Source organism: Amphimedon queenslandica, unplaced genomic scaffold (assembly GCF_000090795.2).
Source record: "Amphimedon queenslandica unplaced genomic scaffold, v1.1 AMPQUscaffold_13292, whole genome shotgun sequence".
NCBI lineage: Eukaryota > Metazoa > Porifera > Demospongiae > Haplosclerida > Niphatidae > Amphimedon > Amphimedon queenslandica.
Window position 1 is genome coordinate 59869 of NW_003546472.1, and position 20181 is coordinate 80049.

The 20181-nt window shown below is 34.4% G+C and overlaps 3 protein-coding genes across 3 annotated transcripts; 1 reads left to right on the top strand and 2 right to left on the bottom strand.

Annotated features, from left to right (window-relative positions):
- Positions 1 to 2: 2 nt before the first annotated feature.
- On the bottom strand, positions 3 to 8274 carry LOC105313491 (KDEL motif-containing protein 1-like; the record flags this gene model as incomplete). The annotated part of the gene is made up of 6 exons (XM_019999043.1): positions 8050 to 8274; positions 6884 to 7086; positions 6567 to 6775; positions 5310 to 5387; positions 1325 to 1497; positions 3 to 162 (listed from the first exon to the last, which is right to left on the bottom strand). Coding segments are annotated over exons 1-6 (1026 nt in total), but the record flags the coding sequence as incomplete, so codon positions are not given.
- On the top strand, positions 8238 to 19102 carry LOC109583624 (transmembrane protein 170B-like). Its single transcript, XM_019999045.1, has 4 exons — positions 8238 to 8290; positions 10991 to 11184; positions 11230 to 11412; positions 18822 to 19102. Exons 2-4 carry the CDS (start codon positions 11136 to 11138, stop codon positions 18962 to 18964), a joined length of 375 nt encoding a protein of 124 aa, XP_019854604.1. The 5' UTR covers positions 8238 to 8290; positions 10991 to 11135; the 3' UTR covers positions 18965 to 19102.
- On the bottom strand, positions 8352 to 10932 carry LOC105313492 (uncharacterized). The gene is made up of 2 exons (XM_019999044.1): positions 10744 to 10932; positions 8352 to 10683 (listed from the first exon to the last, which is right to left on the bottom strand). Exons 1-2 carry the CDS (start codon positions 10765 to 10767, stop codon positions 8491 to 8493), a joined length of 2217 nt encoding a protein of 738 aa, XP_019854603.1. The 5' UTR covers positions 10768 to 10932; the 3' UTR covers positions 8352 to 8490.
- Positions 19103 to 20181: the final 1079 nt, after the last annotated feature.

The window sequence follows — 20181 nt, forward strand, 5'->3', positions numbered from 1 at the left end:
GAGTCAAGCGTCACATTGAAAAGGTCAGTCTTCTTCCGGTATTTACTGACGAAGTCCAAACGAACTTTATTACTGTCTCGCCCTCGAAAGAAAGCTTTAGGAATCCTCTCACTCCAGGGAAGGGAAAGACCTTGTTGTAACCACATCATATCTAATTCAACCCTATTAGTGTGTGTGGGTGGGTGTATGGGAACAGTAATAATAGAATAATTATAGAGTTTGGCACATTGACAGTGACATTTGACAAACAGTGAGATAATGCCAAATAATAATGAAATATTAAGATAGAATAAATCAAAAATTATTGCATGTGTATGTACATGTACATATACAATGTTAGAATGTCAAGGTGCTATTTTCTGTGCTTATAACAATGAAACTCTTTTAGTACAGCATTTATATTTTGTGGAAAAAATTGTTCCTATAGTGTCAGGCATTCACAAATAAAAATTTCACAAAATAAGCAAGCACAAGGTATTGCATATAAATTTAATTTTGCAAATTATAACCATCCACGAAATTGATGCAATGTACAAACAGCAGATTCAATTGCTTATTGCTTATTCAATGGCATTTACATGTGTATACAATGCATGACTCTCTATATGGTATCAGACTTTCCTTATTGATGAGCAATATGTCTCCTTTAATTAATCATAATTACATTTATGGGCTATACATTAATAATTACGTTAAGTAATATGTACATGTTCTGTATGTTTTATTTTATGTGAATCATTTGATTGTAATAGTCCATGGAACATGCACACATTATTAATTTACTATAAATGTTTCTACTACAAGAGTTTATCAAAGGCAATGATTGTCATACCACAACTGTACACATCTGTAGCAGGCCTTTGTGGTTACACGCACACACACGTATACATTATGACTTCCTATAAAATATTTCAGTGATGACATCAATATAGTTTAACATTTTGATTCATTCGCATTAGATATACTATATAGTAATAAATTTCCATGGCCCAAAAATTGATCTATTTTGTTGTTTTAATTTTCACAATTTTCTGCCATATTGCCATGCATGCATGTTGAAAAATAAATCAGTTACTGTGGATTTATTGTCATGAATTTTGAATAAATCACAAAATTCACAAAAACGTTTGGCCAGGAAAGATTCTAGCTAGCTGCTATACAGTACAAAAGAGTATAATACATGCACAAATGGACCTGACCGAAGTGACATGTAATTAACACCTTAATCTGTTTAACAAAATAACTATATTAACATGTACATGTACATGCACAATTGCACATGTAATAGGTGTACATCCACTCTTAATAAAATTCATAATCATACCTGTCCATGGCTTGTACTGTATGTCTCATTAGGTCATACTGAGGCCATACAATGTCTCTATAGTATTCTGAACCACAACAGGAGAAGAATGGGAATGGCTCCTTCTTAGGATCATTCTTATCCTGCGGCCAATCTGAGACTTGAACTATGAACTCCATATCTGGGAGCTGTGCCTTTAATAAAGAGAGAGAAAAAAAGAGGGAGGGAAGGAGAGAGAGAGAGAGAGTAGTGTGGGAGACAGGATGAAGGAAAAGAGTTAATGTACCAACACAGTTACCATTTAATAATGAGGAAGTTGCTTGTTGAACCATAATTGGCTATACAACATGCAAACATAATCATGTCTTATATCACACCACTAGCAACATGTACATGTTCAGTTACATATAGACAGACAGACTGACAGACAGTGCAGTGAGACAGTTTACATGCAATTTCAGTTCAAAGTTTTTTATTTCTTCTATTGTGGTTTTAAAATAAACAAAACTAAAGGACCTCTTGTGACAATGATGATAAGGAGTGCTTTGTTAATTGATCAAGCATAACAATTACAATGGGCTATCACTACATTATACAAAGTACAAAGATTTGTTAACAAAGCACAGTAATGACAACATGTTGATAGCTTTAATAAAACTAGCAGACCAGTTCTAATAGTACTCATTCCATACATTTACAAGCAAAATGAGCAACTTTGAAGGCTCATATCTCTGTCAAATAATTTTTACCAACAATAAGACTACACGTAAGTATAGTATTTTTATGATCATATGATTATATTAGGCCAATAAAAAATACGAGAAAATTATGTCAGTTACACTTTAACAACAGCAAATTGTACTGTACTACTTTCTCTACCTTTAATAAAACACAATGTATTCAGACCAGCTCTATTAGTACTCATACCCACGCACACACTTGCAATTAATACTATTTTGGATACAACCACAATGATTAAAATTAAATTTACCAGAACAGAATTGAATCAACTGTTCTCATATCAATTTACTTGTGTATGTATGATAGACACAACAGTGTCTTCATTTATTTTTTAATCTCAATAGACATATTATTGTTTGTTATTCTTTATCAAAAAGGATAATACAGCTGTGTAATACATTTAATTAGTTTTTAGTATCATCAGATTACACGACTAATAGACAAAATCTTTAGAAGTACAATTATTCATGTATCATCAATCATATCTCGCATCTCTCATACAATTACATTATCATACTTGTAGTATAAAAGACCATGACATGGTTAAGTACAAAAGTACTAGTAAAATGAGGGCACCTTTTAAGGACAGATAGCCAGTGTGGTGCCAATGGCTACATGACTTGGATCTCAATCCGAACAACAAAAATCATGTCTTCACAGGAACAAACTAAGCTAGCTAATTAGTCTTATAGAATGACTTTAAACATTTTATTATATCAGTATTAATACATGTACATGCACATTGTAGTTTGTAAGTAATAATTACATGTAGTGGGCCAATTTAATACCATAAAAAGGATATAACCAAAATCATGTTACTTTTATTAAATCATAGATACATGTATATGGAAATAAGAAATTATAATAAGAATTTAATAATCCATATCACATGTACATCATTAAATTAAACATTTACATTTATGTGTGGTAGTGAGTTACCATAATTGGGAAAACAATCATTAAAACACTCCTCTTCAAAACTTTCAATATGGACACAAGAAATAACAGAAACAAGGCTGCATTTGGATTGAGGCGAGTTAATATCATATACCCACACAGTCATAAGATATAAACAAGAAGTAACAGAAAGATAAATTAGACTGAGCTTTGAACATACACAGTTCATGTATGTACATGTCATGGAGACTACAGGAATTCAGTACAAAGAGTCTACACTCATACTTGAACATAATAACACATACACAATGTACACACTAATTGATGTATAGTAGTTATACATGTACCGGTACATAAATAACTAAAACAATGAATAGCATTGTGACTTAATCTCTTGTGGGAAATTGGGAATTCAATTACACTATAGCCAACACATGTATAGAGTACATACACACAGACACACACCTACATGTACTAAACAATAGATCATACACATGTACATGTACAATCTACATGTACGTAATCCCAACAATTACATGTATGTGTATGAATACATAACACATTGTACATGTATGTATATGTATAAAATATATACATGCACTGTATGTGTGTATATATATCCCATAACTAAACTAACCAGTTAAAGTAACCATAGCTTTATGTACATTAATGCCACCATTACCATGCAAAAAATAAAGGACAATTAAAGGTTTCATTCCTTGAACAACCGATCGTAATCATCCTTCCATTTAAGGAAAACGTGAGAACATGATGAAAATCAAAACAATAATTAATCAATAAAGCACTGCTGCCAGTAAGATTATTAAATTAGAAATGGCATGTATGTCATTGCAAACAAACAATTGAATACTTGTGGTATCACTGTAACACAAAATTTGCAAAAGAACTTGAAGAATTTCAAAAGGCACTTGCGACATTCTCCATTGACAATAAGTTTAGAATAACTCTTCACCAGCAGACGACTCATTACATACCACTGATATGTATATAGACCATACTTTACAATGAGCAAGATATTTCAGTGAACTATGATGTTATTCTTCCAATACAAAGTACACAGAATAAAAAATTACTATTTTAAAGAGGCTTGCCACTGGCATATATTATACACATACATGTACATTGTAGGCTGTAGCTGAAATTTCAATGTTTCATTATACTAATTACATGTACATGCTTGATCCATATAGACAGACAATTTTTCAACTAGTAAATGCCGATACAAAAGTACAGGGTTAGTTCAGCCTCATTTATCATGAACAAAACAAGCCGACAGAGTACAACTCTAATTAGCAGCCATCCCTAGTCCATAGAAAGCCTGCAGGTATTACTAATACAGCTGAGTGATTATTAGTTATCTTGTTAGACATAACAGTAACTCCTTCTTTAGCAAATTCCATAACATATATGTTAAATAAAATAGAATAACAGCTCAATATACTATACACCACATATGTGTATATAAGTACATGTATGATACCATACACTACTACTAGATGAAGTCTTAGGGTGACCTTTAGATTATTAGTACTAGCTACTCTGACCTACATGTACAATGAGATTAAAACCGCACAAATGTTCACCAACACATTCCAAAACATTTTTATTAGGTTTTAAAATATCTACACCTAAGGATTATCATTTGTTTGACAGGTATAATATGTACGCACCTGTAGCAACAAAATAATACACACAAAGGTATCCCTATTCATCATTCCTTGCTTGTTATCATAAACAACTCAAAAATGCAATACAATTATGAGGACAGATATTATTCCCATCTGTGTGTGGTGGCTAAAAGACTAGTTCTCATTCTAACTTTAATTAGCGCATAACACAGTAAATTCCCCTTTTTTGCTCTCGCGTACAACATGTTCACCAAACATACATGTATACAACCAACTACAACAACTATGAAACTCACACGCATACACATACTTGTACATACAAGTACACATACACATAAATGCACATGTACATACACATATACATATACATACAATGTACATACATGTACATTTAATAGGCATGGTGGGTTATGGGTAATAATATAAGGTAGGTGGATTACATAATCACACAGGTGTACAACCTACACACATTAATAAGTATTGTATAAGTTCAGGAGTGTACAGTACACATTAGTAATAGTCTGTGTGGAGCAGGTGGGCTTATTGGGAAAAAGGAAGTGAAGGGTTTGCAATTTCCAGATGTTACCAAAGGAAGATCATACATGTATATGTGATCAATAAGTTCCAATATGTATACATACATATACATCATCAAAAACTATCTGAGTCATTCATCGTATACATGTACATATACAAATTATACATCCCTTTCCACTAACCTTGTTCAGCATTGAAGTTAGTATCATATCAGACATGGCCCTGAAATCTGTGATGGTACCAAATGTCTTCCCATACAACTACAAAGAGATCAAAAAATGATAACAGAGGGAGAGACATATCTATCAAAATAGACTACATACATGTACATTAGCTACCACAACACATGATACATGCATAAGCAGGTATTCACAGGATTATTTGTAAGGACTGACAGCTGTCATCCTAATGCAAAACAATAAAATAAGAATTCTTTTTGAAGGGATTCTTGAGATACTGTTACTATAAAGCATAACCATCCTCTGAGAAGGTTAGGAGGATACACACAGATAAAGAATGCTGCATGCTGAGTCACGTCACATAGGAATGATCACACGGTATATCTATTCATGTACATAGATTTATGCACCCATGACAGTTATGAATATAGTGCAATGGTCTATTGTGATCTTCTCAGATTTATAATACTGCATGCAGCAATGATCAAACAGTATTAACCATTCATGTACATGTACGTGTACATGTACATAGATTTATGTACCCATGACTATAATGGATATAGTGTAATGGTCTATTGTGATCTTAGCAGATTTACAGTACTGCATGCAGCAATGATTACATAGTATAAACTATTCATGTAAAAGTACATGTACATAGATTTACATACCCATGACTATAATGGATACAGTGTAATGGTTTATTGTGATCTAAGCATATTTATAATACAGCATGCAGCAATGATCACATATGGTATACCTATACATGTATTTTATGTATAAATTATGTACTCATGACTATCATGGATATAGTGTAATGATCTATTGTGACCAAACCAGACTCACAGTACTGGATGACTCATTGTAATGAAGCAACCTTAATATACATAATGTACATAATATTAATATAATTATGATTCAAAGTACTGCACTGTATTACGTTGTTTGTCATTTCAGGACACCTGCCCTAACCTAACACCACAGGTGTGAAAACACTTATCATACTTTGTTTACTATTATAGCAATCAACATCACTCAATTTCACTCAACACAGACACACAAATAAGTTTACCGGTGGAAATACATAAAAAAAACAATTTTTAATGTGCTACCTCATTTATCACATGCGTCCTCTATACAGCTCGTAATAAATAAAGTGGTTAACACAATCACATAAATAAAACACGCCTAACACCTTAAATGTGTCCTTTATTAACACTTCAAAAGTAGATGCACATACACAAAAATAAACAACTTGCTTACTTTATTATTAACGATAGAGTAATGAATGCCATGAGTATTGGAGAACTCGTTGGCTAGTCTCACTGGTAACTGACTCAGTTTGATTCCCTTGCTCTTATAAAGGGCTAGACTATCATCAACCTGCCTATACGACGATGGACACTTGAAATCTTTTAGCCATTGCTTCACGGTTCTCTCTGGACAAAAACACTTATCCACAAGTGCTTTACCTACATGCACATGTATTACGACCAAATATTACATCAACTAATATTCTACATGTGCATTTACATGACATTTTTATTATCAATACTCTATGCACTCATTTCTGTTCATACCAATAGTATAGGGTGAGTCTCCGATATGTTGATTGTTATATTTTACTGATATAGATAATGACGCTACCTCGCGATGCAGTCTGTACCGAACAGCAAATAAACCTTCCCTCAAGTAATGAATCTTTTTATTGACAAAAACACGAGACTCGGGGGAAGAAATAAAATCAATAGTAAGGAGTGATTCATCGATAGCCCCTTTAAACCTAGGGAATGACAAAAAATAGAGTAATTAAAAGACAGGTCACGCATGGGAATATACATGCATACATATGTACATGTACAAGGATTAAAAGAATTAAATCGTTAATGGTTTTGGAATGTACTAACAATGCTAATACAATTGCTCATTAACAGAAGAACATTCATGTAGTGGTGTGCAACTTATTTGGTATAGAGAAGATTAACTATTAATTATACCATGAAGAAGAAGGAAGAACAAAGAGACTGGGATAGATATTATATGGGGTATACATGTACACAAAAAGACAGGGTGTAACCATTATCATATGCAATCTGTGTATTATAATCAATCACACCCATCTCAGATATCAAAAAAGAAGAGAGTAATATTAATTTTGCTCAATAAATAACAGTCTAAGATTATACAAACTGTAATACAGCTGTCATAACTGTGAAAGAACAGTAGCCAATACAGTAGGCTGGTGGTTTTTATAGTTACAACATCATAATACAGTGGACTAACCAATGTTTTTTATGGAAATGTATATTTATTTTTATTACAATTCAAAACAAGAGGGGATACTGTAATTTTGGGGAAGATTAATGAAATTTCTGCTATGTTCATGTGTTCAATGGTGTGTGGATATAAGAATGCCATATACATGTACATATATTGCTACCAATCGCAGGCCAATACCACTCATCTTAAGCTACTCATTATTTTTCATTTTATAATCAACAACTTCATCTGCCAACAATTGGCTAGCACTAATCTCACTAAGAGTAAACAATACCATTAATAATATTATTATGCTGAGGGCAATACACTACAAGCACTTTCCGAATTTCATTAACACTTCCATTTAAGGCTCAAGGGCATAACAGGCATTGACTTGTACTAAGTAGTAAGTAGTAGTCGTGAATTGTTCTAACAATTCTTATTAATTTTTCAAGTATGCTAATCCTTTAATTGATACAGCACTCACTTCTCTCCCCCTTCATTCATCAACTGAACATAAAAGTATTCCATTGGTAATGGCTGCCTCTTCCCGTCCACGCCGGGCCCTTCAACTGTACTCAATCCTGGGCTCAACCGGGACAAATTGGATCTATTCGGCTCAGAAGAAACAGCAAGGATAAAGCAGTAATTGTAAAAGAAGATAGACAACAGCAACCTCGAGACTACCATCTTTTTTGCAAGGATCACGCCTCCTTTCAATCAATGCAGTAAGTGAGCTTTTGAATGATTTTTTTAAATGAATGGTGTTATTCAAAAATAATAACAAAATACATTTTTGTTGATGACAACAAGTGAGTAATGGTATTTATAAGAACATATACAGTCAGTGACAAAACAGAAAGAAAGAGAAAGAAGAATAGAAAGAAGAGAAGAGATAAGAAGGAGAGAGTATTTATTTCATAGAGGGTTAGTAATGAGCGTCTCTCACATCGCACCAGAACTGAGGAGGATTCTTAACAGCTGAAACTAAATCCAGACAAGCTGGAAATAAAGCTTTGAGACTCTCCTTCATTTTATCGAGAGGAGCAACACTAGGATACTGGAGAGCTGCTGTTTTCGTCTCAGTAACAAGACTCTTAATAGTATCAGTTAATTGGTTACTAGAGCTAGCTACAGTTGCCTTGATGTCGTTATGCAATAGTTTCTGATGTAACGAATCTGCAATATAGACTAGTTTATACGCTGCTACAACAGAGAGCTTGCTCTTTATGACAAACTCTTTGGGCGATTCTGAATTACGTATACTCTCTAGGAATGTTTGAATGGCATCTTTAAGACCTGGAACCAACAGCTCCATCTGCTGACAATAACGTGCCAATAGCTCCTTGTCCTCTTGTCTCAGAGGCTGAATCGAAGGTGGACTATTGGAGCGTCTCATACCATTTGGTCGACCGTAAGGATTATAATTAGAGCTAACATCAGGCGATCTGCTTCTCATAGGACTACCACTGCCATCAGAGCTACCAGAGCTTTGACGAGCTAGCGGGTGACGAGACTTTGATGTGGAAGGACTCAAGTAGTTGTCGGTACGAGGTGGAAGAGGAGGTGGTTGAGATTCAGGCACACCAGTTGCAGCCCCATCAATATCGTCATAGTCATCTCCGTCGTATGAGTTCGGCATTGGTGATGGCGAGGCTTTCTTCTTTGGGGCTTTTCGTAGCGTTGCAAATGGAAGAGGAGGAAGGATGTCCTGTGGGTTTCGTCTGCGGGAATTAGCTCCTAATGTGTTGTCTGAATAATTTGATGACATTTGGTGAGTGTTATCTTCTGATTCCATTGATATGTCAGCATAGTCGCTTCCAGAGTCGAGTCTTTTTGATCTCCTTGCCTCAGGTAGCTCAGGAAGAGGACGATTCTTGACTTCACTCTTAGTGAGTACTGGTAATAATTCATCTACACTTTTAACCGAGGACTTGAAAAGGATGGTACGATTAGCTTGTACTAGTATTACAAAAGCCTGTACAGCCTGAGGTATTGTTCTAGCTCCTTCTAGGAGTGATTTCACAGTAGCAGTGACTGGGACATCCTTCTCATCAGCTTCAAGTAATTCGATCTTTGAGAGGATGTCTTTCTTCTTATTAACAAGTATGGCATTAGCAGCCAAATACTTCTTTTTAAAGTTGGCATCTTTCATGTTGGAACTCTCTAGGGCCATGTGTACGCCTTTACCAAACGCAACAAGACTCAAAAGTATATTGTCGAGGTCTTTAGCAGCTGTTAGTGTACGCTGGAGTGTTTCCTTACGTCTCATTTTCATTTCAGAGCCCCAGTATGCATTATTGCCATACACGCACTGCCAGAGGTCATCAAATTTACGATCAATATCTGTTTTACTCTTACTAAGAAACTCTTCAGCTTCATTCTCATACATTGATGTGACGTCCATTACTTCACCAGAGCCACGTCTACTCCCGGGACTATCACCGAAAGCATCTAGTGGAGGCGTGTCGTAAATAGCAGAGGGACTAGCTGGAGGAATGTCGTAAATTTGATTCGTTGAACTAACAGAAGCACTTGACACTCTGTTGCTGGTATTTGTGCTCAGATATGACTTGCTGCTGGGCGGGCGATCCTCTGAAGGGTGAGGATCAGCTGATGAGATCTCTACTGGAGGGAAATCGTAATCATTGTCCTCAGGGGGTGGGAGGTCGTATATATCTTCACTTGATGGGCCGGGGGTAGCACGACGGGGGAAATCGTAATCAGCATATCGGGGGTCCAACTCGTGGGGTGCAGGGTTAAGGAGAGCTGTATTTGGGGGTGTGGTACGATTGGCGGAATTGGCACGTCCTTTTGACTGGGATTTAGGTATGTCGTAGTCAGCCTTCTCACTGATGTCCTCTTTCTCCTTTTGAATGGACGTGGAGGAGGAGGTTGTGTTGGAGGCCGGTTTGGGCGAGTGAGGATGAAATATCTCGAGGTAGTTAGCAGGCACCATTCCAACGTTCTCTCCAAGGCGGCAGAGCCACCAGTCAACCTGCCCCTTGTAGTCTTTCTCTAGTACTTGTAGTATCTCGTCTTTACGGAAAGTTAGCTCATCCTCGGCGTCAGCTTGGTTCGGGTAGCGAGCCCTTGCAAACAGAGGAGTCTGTCCTTGACCCTGTTAAGAGAAAGAGAGTAAGATTATACTTGCTAGAGATGTGAGAGAGGACTATCTTACCATTCTATGAACGTCGGCAGTCATTGTTCTCTCTTTGTCCTTCTACACCGTCAAAAAACAAGAAGGTTGGGGCCGGATTATTGAGAAAGAGGTTGTGGATCAGTAGAAATAGCTCGCTAGCTATAGCAGTAACACACAGACACTTTTGTTCTTCTTTCAGCAAGGCAAAGGGAGAGTAGCGTGTTTATCTGTTTGTCTTGAGTTTTCTCATACTATTGTGAAACCTTTTTATATGTCCCCATCCTAGGCTAGCCACAAGAATGCAATGTGTTCTTCTGGTGGGTGGGGCTAACTGCCTGCAAATTTCTTAAATTTGTGCAAAACTCAAACAAAATGGCGGAGGAGCTACATGTACTCTCGTGACTGCAAACTGGTTCCTTTTGGTGGTTTTCATGGCTTTTATAGCCCCAGGATCAGATGAAAGACTAACCTCATTTATAAGTAAGGCGATGCTTATTTTTTAATAATTTATTGACTGGTTTTAAGGTATATGGGGTCACATACTGTTATGGTCTGTCATGTCTTCATCTCTCGTGTATCTTGTAATGGGTAGCTTGTGGGTCACCCTCTTAAAAGTTGGTCATAAGAAGTGGCATTTTAAATTTGGGGCTGGCGTACTATTTGTGCTATCGGCTCTCTGGAAAATGATATCAAAAGATGCCATTTTAAGTAAGCCTACCATTCCATACACCTACTCATCCATTGTACATGCATTGTTGAGAATTGGCATTTCCTGTAAGCTTGCAGAGCATGAAATTTTTTTATTAAAGACTTTCATTATCTTATCTTGTTATTTTTTATTAAAATTACAACCTCCCAATCTGCTTCAGACATCAAAGGGTCTAGATTTAACATGGGAGGGGTGTGTTTCTGAAAATACAGCTTTAAACCTGACACCTGAGAAAGTTGTGTACATGTACACATAGTGGGATGGCTTGTATCAATGAGGGGGTATAATTTATTGCCTCTAGGGGTTGCTGAAGTTTATTGATTATTAAGCGTGATCCTATTGTTCATCCATTCTCCCTGTCATCATGTGATCTCCATTTATTGCATAATTATGCATTGTTATGTACATGTACATGAATGTACATCCCAGCATGTGACAAGCATATGGTCCCCTCATTGGTTATGTGGTTCATGTAGTAGGGATTTGTTGTGGTATTAGCTTGTAGGTGTTATCATTAAACACTCGGCTCTCTTTCACATTCATAATCCTTGTTTATGACCACACAGACGTGCATGTACACACATGTATCTGTATTTATGCGTACAATATGTACGTGTACATTTATAATACATACATGAAGGTATACTGTTGTTGTTTGTTCATATATGTACATGCATATCTTGTTTGAATTCTTTAGAACTTGTTGTACAAAGGCTGTGGTATGAGTTTTACCAAATCGTACATAGACTAGCTGTTTGCGAGTTCATTCCAAATACATGTTTGTTGTTTATCCAGTACCACTCTACGTCCAGTATAGATTGTGGTGATTATCCCAGTTTATGAGCCTCTTTTTCTAAAGTTATGTGTATTGAGAGGCAGTGTGACTTGGCTATCCCAGACTGTGAATGACATTGGCTTCAGCTCTTAATGTGTTTTGACTAGTTCTTCCTCTTGTCCCAGTCTTATTGCATTCTTTACTCTTTGTTCATATGGGATATAATGTTAATTATTATTAATCACACATATGTACATGTACATGTGCATGTATTATTTTGGCACACTCATAATGTTTATTACTACCTGTAAAACACTGTTACACGTGTAACTGATGTAACTATTAATTTCATTTTGCATGCCATACAATGCAGTGGTGCCAGTTGTTATTTTTCATTTAATTCACTTTTTAAAATGTAAGTTTCATACTCTCATATCACATTGTCCATGATTGAAAGTACATGTACATTTACTTGTTTAGGTACATGTACAAATATTGTAGTTGAAGCAAGTGATTATTTTAATTTTCGTTAGAGGAATGTCTGTGTGTGTGGTCTTATAGTGTTTGTGGTTTTAAATATTTCTTTCATATTACACATAACAATTACAGTACATGTAAGTAAAGGCAAGTAGTGAATTTCTTTACCTGAGGGTCTATCCTGGTAATATCCTCATTTCAATTCCTGCATACTGTATTATCTCACTCCTATTATCACAGATATACATGTACATGTACATGTATTATCTACAATGTTTATGCTATTATTACCTTTTGTGTGTGTGTATGCAGTACTGTTCCTGTAATGCTGCTATCATTAATGTGGCTTTGTACCATACTTGTTATATTATGCATGGTGTATAAGTGCATGCCTATGTATTATGTCTATCACACATGTATGTATCCTTATTGTACTGCAATGGAATGCATGGAGGAGTTTGACATTTACTGCTAATGAACTGAACTGACATGTACCGTACAGTGGACCTCACACGAAACAAACTTGTCTTAAATGATTTCTCAAATTGATTTTTGCACCATTTTTGATTTTCGAGTAATTAAGTTACGTGTATGACGGTGACCATGTCTGTAGCAATATTATCATCATCATTATTATTATTACCATTATACTATTGTTAGACGTTGATATCACAACTTAACTGTGTCTATAGTCATTAAGTAAGATTGTCTAGAATGTCCTTTGTGTCTCCGAGTGCATTATAGTTATGATAATAGTTGCCTTCTTGTCTGTCATGGTTACTATTACTATTGGCAGGCCTACATGAAAGCTGTCATTATCCCACAGTCATTTCCATGTACATATACTACTAGTATTGCTACATTGTATGTACATGTACATGTGTATAGAAGGGGGAGAAAAAATCAATGGATTGGGAGAGATTATAGTTTAGCAGCTATTTTAGAATGAAAGTACAATTATCTGACAACGGGTGGTCCAGGATATTATCATTGTCACCATACTGTACTAATTGCCATAAATGTAATGGGAAATCACTGTGTCAGTTGTGCCCAAATAAGGCAATAATCCTTGTATGTAGCTTATACATGTAATTGTTATATCTGTTTTTAATTTAATGATCTCAATTTTGTCGTTATTGTTATATGCATGCCAGATACATTTATTTATAGCAAGTTTTCTTTTGAGTCTGCATATGAGCAATTATATTGTGCAAACTGTCCTATTACCTTTTGTCATAATTCATTAATTTACACATACATGTACATGTACATGGTTTAGCTTCTGAGAGCACATGCGTATATGTACATTGCAACAGGTGATCAATAATTTCTTGTTACATGTAGATTATAAAAGCAGAATTTACATCACAAGAGTAGGATTTTTCTTTGTATTGGTGTATTTATTGTTTTAGAATCAAAGCTACACTGTGCATGTACATACCTTTAGTTTGTGTTACTTTTTGATAAATTAACACAGACTACAGAGTGATGATCCGATACTTATTCTTTTTAAAAAATTTTGTATTATTATAATCATTGAGTTACACATAATTGATTTTGCTTTTACATGTATGTAGATGTATGTGTACATATGTACTGTATATTAGTGCTAGTGAAGAGGCATTATAGCTATGTTAATTCAATCAATGACCGTTAGTTTGTATTATATCCCTAACAAGGTTGACCGAACAACAGGTCATGTACTCAAACAATGGAGTAATCTGTATTTACCTACTATGGGTAGAGAAATGCATTCCTCACACTTTGTCCCTGAGATTACTGTCATCACTTGTACCGTTAAACTCGGTACAATGTACATGTACATGTATGTATGTGTTGGTCATCTCAGCACTTTTATTATACTAACAGTGACGTACATGTACATGTAGCTATATTTTGACACAATTATTTTGGCTATTTGACCTGAAGCATTTTATGCCCCAGTTCTATTTTCACTGTCTTTAATTGTTTAGTCTTTGATATTTCTTGGATTTGGGCATATTAAATTGGTATCTAGTTACTCTTAGAATTACTTACATTTAGCATCATTCATTAGTGGTGTTCATATATGTATGTGTATTTAACTCAGATTAACTATCAAAGAACTTACATGATGCATGTACTGTATCAGAACATATATAATTTGGTAATTTTCTCAAGGTTTTAAATTTTTTTAATGTTTAGCTAGGACATGTATTTTAAAGATTTCTTGCAAATTAATGAACTTACATGTATTTGTATTAAAATTAAACATTTTGTGGATGCAATTGCAAATGCATACCGTATGTGGTAAAGAAATTAGCCAACAATATGTACATGTTACTTGTACATGTACGTCTATGTCCTTTCAACAGTGTGTATCATATTTTAGCACTTGCTGTGTACAAACTATAAGTACCATTAATTACTATACAATTTTGTTTTTGTTTACTTCTAAAAATCAAATTGTATGATCCTGTGAGATAAAGGCACTCTTACTAAGCATTGCTGGTATGAGACAATAGATACCATACCACCACCTTATACTCCTGGCTTCCTTATTCTAACTTTATGTATATAGAACTAGACCTGCATGTACATCTACCTGTATAGTTATGTAACATACACATAATGTATGTGTAGTTGTGTACCAGTATGATTCAATATGGTCCCTGAGAAAGCTAGCTATTTATTTACTATATAAGGTGATGTTTCATGTACGTGTGTATGTGTGTGTACGTGTATTCACAAATTTATAATGTGTTTGGGAAGGATGTGTAGTGACGTAACATATGTACAGTATCAGGTTTGAAATTTGTCTTGTAGAGTCATGTGTTTTTAATGGAACTGAGTGTATTGGAATCATGAACTGTGTAATTGTGTATGCACATAGTCATGTACATCCGCATGTACATTTGTGGTGGCTACCTTTATGTTCAATGCTCGAAATATCATTTTGCAGTTCAAACTTTTTGGGAAATGACTTATCGTAGTTTTACAAAGATTATCGTTTGTTAGTTTATGATTACCTAAGCATAATGATTCTCAAAAATAAATTAATTTAGCAATTAAACAAACTTCACTATCTCCTGAAAATATCAACAATTTTGTTAACAGTCAGCAAGACCTCATTGCCAATACGTGTGTACACATCCTAACCGTTGTTCTGTATGTTTATTGGTGATGGTAATATTTCTCTGTGGGAACTGGGAATCCACCTGTAATTACTACATCTGTGTGCTATTGTTACTACATGGATAGTCCATTTTCTTTTGTCATAATTGGGTTTTCCCATTTAATACTTTTACAGGAAATAATAATTGTTATTTGGCCACACATTGACTTTGTGGTCAACATGAATTACCTGTACTGGCTCATTTGTTTGTGTGATTATTGTGGTCACTCCTCGGGTTATTGTGAATAGATGACGATACATATACATGTACATGTACATATACATGTAAGAGACAGAAGAATGTATTCATCATTATTTGTACACAGTTCTTATGTATTGTAATGAGGGTTTCCCACAAAGCATACTAAGTGAGCTAAACATGTTTCATCAATTGACAAGCACTGTAATACAGCACATGGCTTTTGGAGCAACTTTAAAAATTTTTTAAATTCCAATTTGATCGGAATCACCTCAAAGTTAATGCACAACATAAGGGCATGTTTACATTTACATGTACATGTATGTATCAAAAAATTATGAAAATGGAGAATTCTCGCCTAGCCATTTTTACAAAATTCGGCTGATAACCCTATACTGTAGTACAAGGACTTTGGTTCAATTTTTAGTAACTTAAAAAAATTGTAAAAAAATCCATACACTATTTGAATCAACTCAAATTTGAAGCATAATGAGGGCATGCTTGTGTATCAGAAAAATTATAATAATAGGGAATTTTTAACTTCCTTTTTTGGCAAAATTTGGCTGAAAACCAAATGCATTTGGTCATTGCATAATTTTAGAGCAACTAACTGGATCGGAATCAACTGAAATTGAAGACATATTATGAGGATGTACATACATTGTATACTGTATAGTGGGTAAATTTAGAGGGGCTAAATTTTGGTGATTGGCGGATTTTTAATTTGGTGAATTTGTGGCCACGTGCCATTGAGCATGCGTATAATAGCTCAAAATGGTGGGTTTTTATTTTGGCGAATGGCTATCAAAACACCAAATTCACCAAATTTAATCCCCTCCAAAATTACCCGCTATACGGTATATCAGAAAAGAATTGTAAAATTGTCTTCTAGCCATTTTTGATTAAATTTGACCTGGTCCTGAACTACATTGTATAATAGTATAGGGGCTTTTGGCCTGATTTTTGGAGCAACTTTTAAAATTCATAAAATTTTAATTTTGATAGGAATCAGTTCAAATTTTCTAGGCAACATAAGAACATGTATATGCATCAAAAAAAGTTATAAAAATGGAGAATTATTTCTTGTGATTTTTGTTTAGAAAAACCTGTATAGTATTCCTGAGCATTTTAGAAATATTGGCTGAAGACCTTGGGCTGTAATACATGTAATTAGACCATTGGTTTCTGCTTCTCAAACTTTGTTGATAACAATTTCCTGTTTTGAAAGATTTATTTTTTGTGACAATTATTAGTATAATTTGCTAATTAGCTGTGGTCAATTATACTCACAACACTTGTACATGCAAGTCATTCATTAACTCGCTCCTGCTCCTGCTCTCTTGGTGACGCTCCCACTCAACTAACCTCAACTCTCACTTTCCGTTAATGATGTTATTTACTATGAGGTCATTGACCACTCACAGCCTGTCGTTTATTTACAATAAAACACTATTTGCCTTCTGTGTTGCTGACTCATTTGCACACATTTGTGTGGGGGTATACTGTAGGGGGGTTGATGGGTAGCCCACACTATACTAACATAATGATATCATGTACTCTATCAGTCTAAATCTCATAATTTATTTATTTTTGGAGTGTGCCAGTAGCAGTCATTGTGCTTCCCCCATCAATTACACATGAGACACACGTCATCCATTTTTGGTATTATTTGTTACTCATTAAACTACTCTGATGCGTAATATGTAAAAAATAGCTTTTTTAGTACATGCTTCCCTTCTCATAGTAATGGTAATGACTCTACATTATGTGTGTGTGTGTGTGTTTATGTTGCATTTTGATTATTATTACTTGAAACTGAATTGAAATGACTGATGTTTTGTTGAGTCAAGTAAAAACACAGCACATACATGTACATGTATTATGATATATAGCCATATATGTACATGTCATGGGCACAGCCTGCCGCATAGACTGTATTGTTTGTGGTATTTTTATGTGCTCATCTTTAATCCACAAAGTTAAAGGCATCTCCAATGTCATTTAAATCATGTCCAAAACAAAAAAGTAACTCACTCAAATTTATACATAGAACACTTTTCCTTGAAAAAAAAAACAAATTTTAAGGACTTAAAATTAGCATGCATAGCTATTAGTGTACATATATGTCGTGATTATGCACATGCATATTAGAGTACATTACAATACAGCACATATGACATTTGGAGCAATTTTAAAAATTCATAAAGCAATTTAAAAAATTATTAAAACCGAAACGTGATTGGAATTAATTCAAATTAATACACAGCATAAGGAAATGTACTTGTATATGTATCAGAAAAAAATTATAAAAGCAGAGAATTCTCTCCTTTTATTTTTGACAAAATTTGACCAAGTTTGTGAAAATCACTGAGGTATTTAGCCCAATTATTGAGCAATTTAACAGTCCACTGGCAAGAAGCTGAATGAGCATTATGCCAAATCCTGTGGGAACCCTGATAATTTGATTTAAAGCTGGTGATGATACAAATAGTCATCGTTAGCCTAGAGTACATCATGTACATGTATTATAAGGTAACAAAATATTATGCATCAGTTGTCATGACAAATAATTATTTTGCTACTTGTCTGTGTTGTGTTTCTTCTTCCTTCTTGTTTCCTCATTGCTGTTACTTAAACTATGATCTTCCTTCCTTATTCTCCGCCTGAGATTGAATTTTTTAGTTTTAATTTTTAAACTTCCTCTTCTTCCAAGCTCATTTGGCAATGTGTTGTGTACATTTAATATGTACTTCTTTCCGCTAAAATTTTTTTATTAATTTTTTCTAATTATTTTATTTTGCAGGTTTAGCTGTAGCTGGTATTTATTCTGCTATTGATGTACCATTGGCTGGTGAATGGGCACTTTTGTGGGGTGTGGGACTAAGTCTTATCACTATAGCAATCAATGTCTTCATTGCCTGCTGTCCTATTTATTCTGTACTTTAAATCCTCTTCCTCTTGTTTTCATTTTATTGTTTATAATTTTTTGCAGCCTCATCATGCATTAAAAATGCATTTTTAATTTTTGTATGTGAAATAATTGTTTCGTTATTTCACTACACCATTTAATTTTTAATATTATTTTTCACAATAATAATAATAATAACAATAATAATAATAATAAAAAACTCTACAAGTGGCTACAAAATGGTTGGGCTACAAATGATACACAAAAAAAGAACATCTTAACTGCATGGACTGAACTGAAGACAAGGACACAGACTGTTGGGGAGGGGGGAGGAAGGGAGGGTGATTTGCAGCTAGGCGTATTATAGGAGAGTGATGTAGCATCTCAGTAATACTTCTATGTTCATTTGGCACAAATTACAGTGGAATTGGTATGCTGGCTCAGTATTCTACTGAGGATTATCAGTACTGGCTAGAAACTTTTGATAATAGAATAATAATAATAATAATAATAATAATTATTATTATTATTGTTGATGCTCTACATTCTAATATAACTCTCTCTCATATTTCATTGTATGAAACTAGTTATTAAAACCGTATGAATTACAAAATGTCAAGTGTTATTATATATTATGTCATTATGTCAATGTACTGTAAGTTTATTCATTATCACTCACTCATTATAATAGTCTCACATGACTAAAGTTCATAATTGTAGTCCTGGTGTAGCAAGACTTCTCAGTCCTGTGCTGGATAAAGGAAAATTGTACACTTTGTGATCTGCTCTTGTCAGTCTGGTACTATATTATTGTGATTCTTTAAAGCTTTATTGTGATAAGGCCTAATGACAGTTGTTTCATGAACAGGTACTACCTGCTGTTACTAACATGTTACTGTCGCATACAACCATCAGACTATACCATTGGTAGAGTGTAGAGATATTAATATATTAGTGAAGAGTCATTTCAATCTAACTGGATAGAACTAGTACAACATTTATATGAAACTGTTTTTGTGCATCCATTACTTGAATATATTGAAATTGAAACTGAATATACAGTTGCTCTTCCAAAGGATACTCTTAAAGATCAAAAGAAGACATTGATTGACAGGCACAAAAAAGAACAACCACACAAACCACTACCAATAATAGTCATTAATAGAAATTAATGTACTTTATAGTTGCTGTAACAATTATTGTGAAAATTAGGTCATTATAATAATTACTTTTGTTAGATGAAGTCATTCTGATA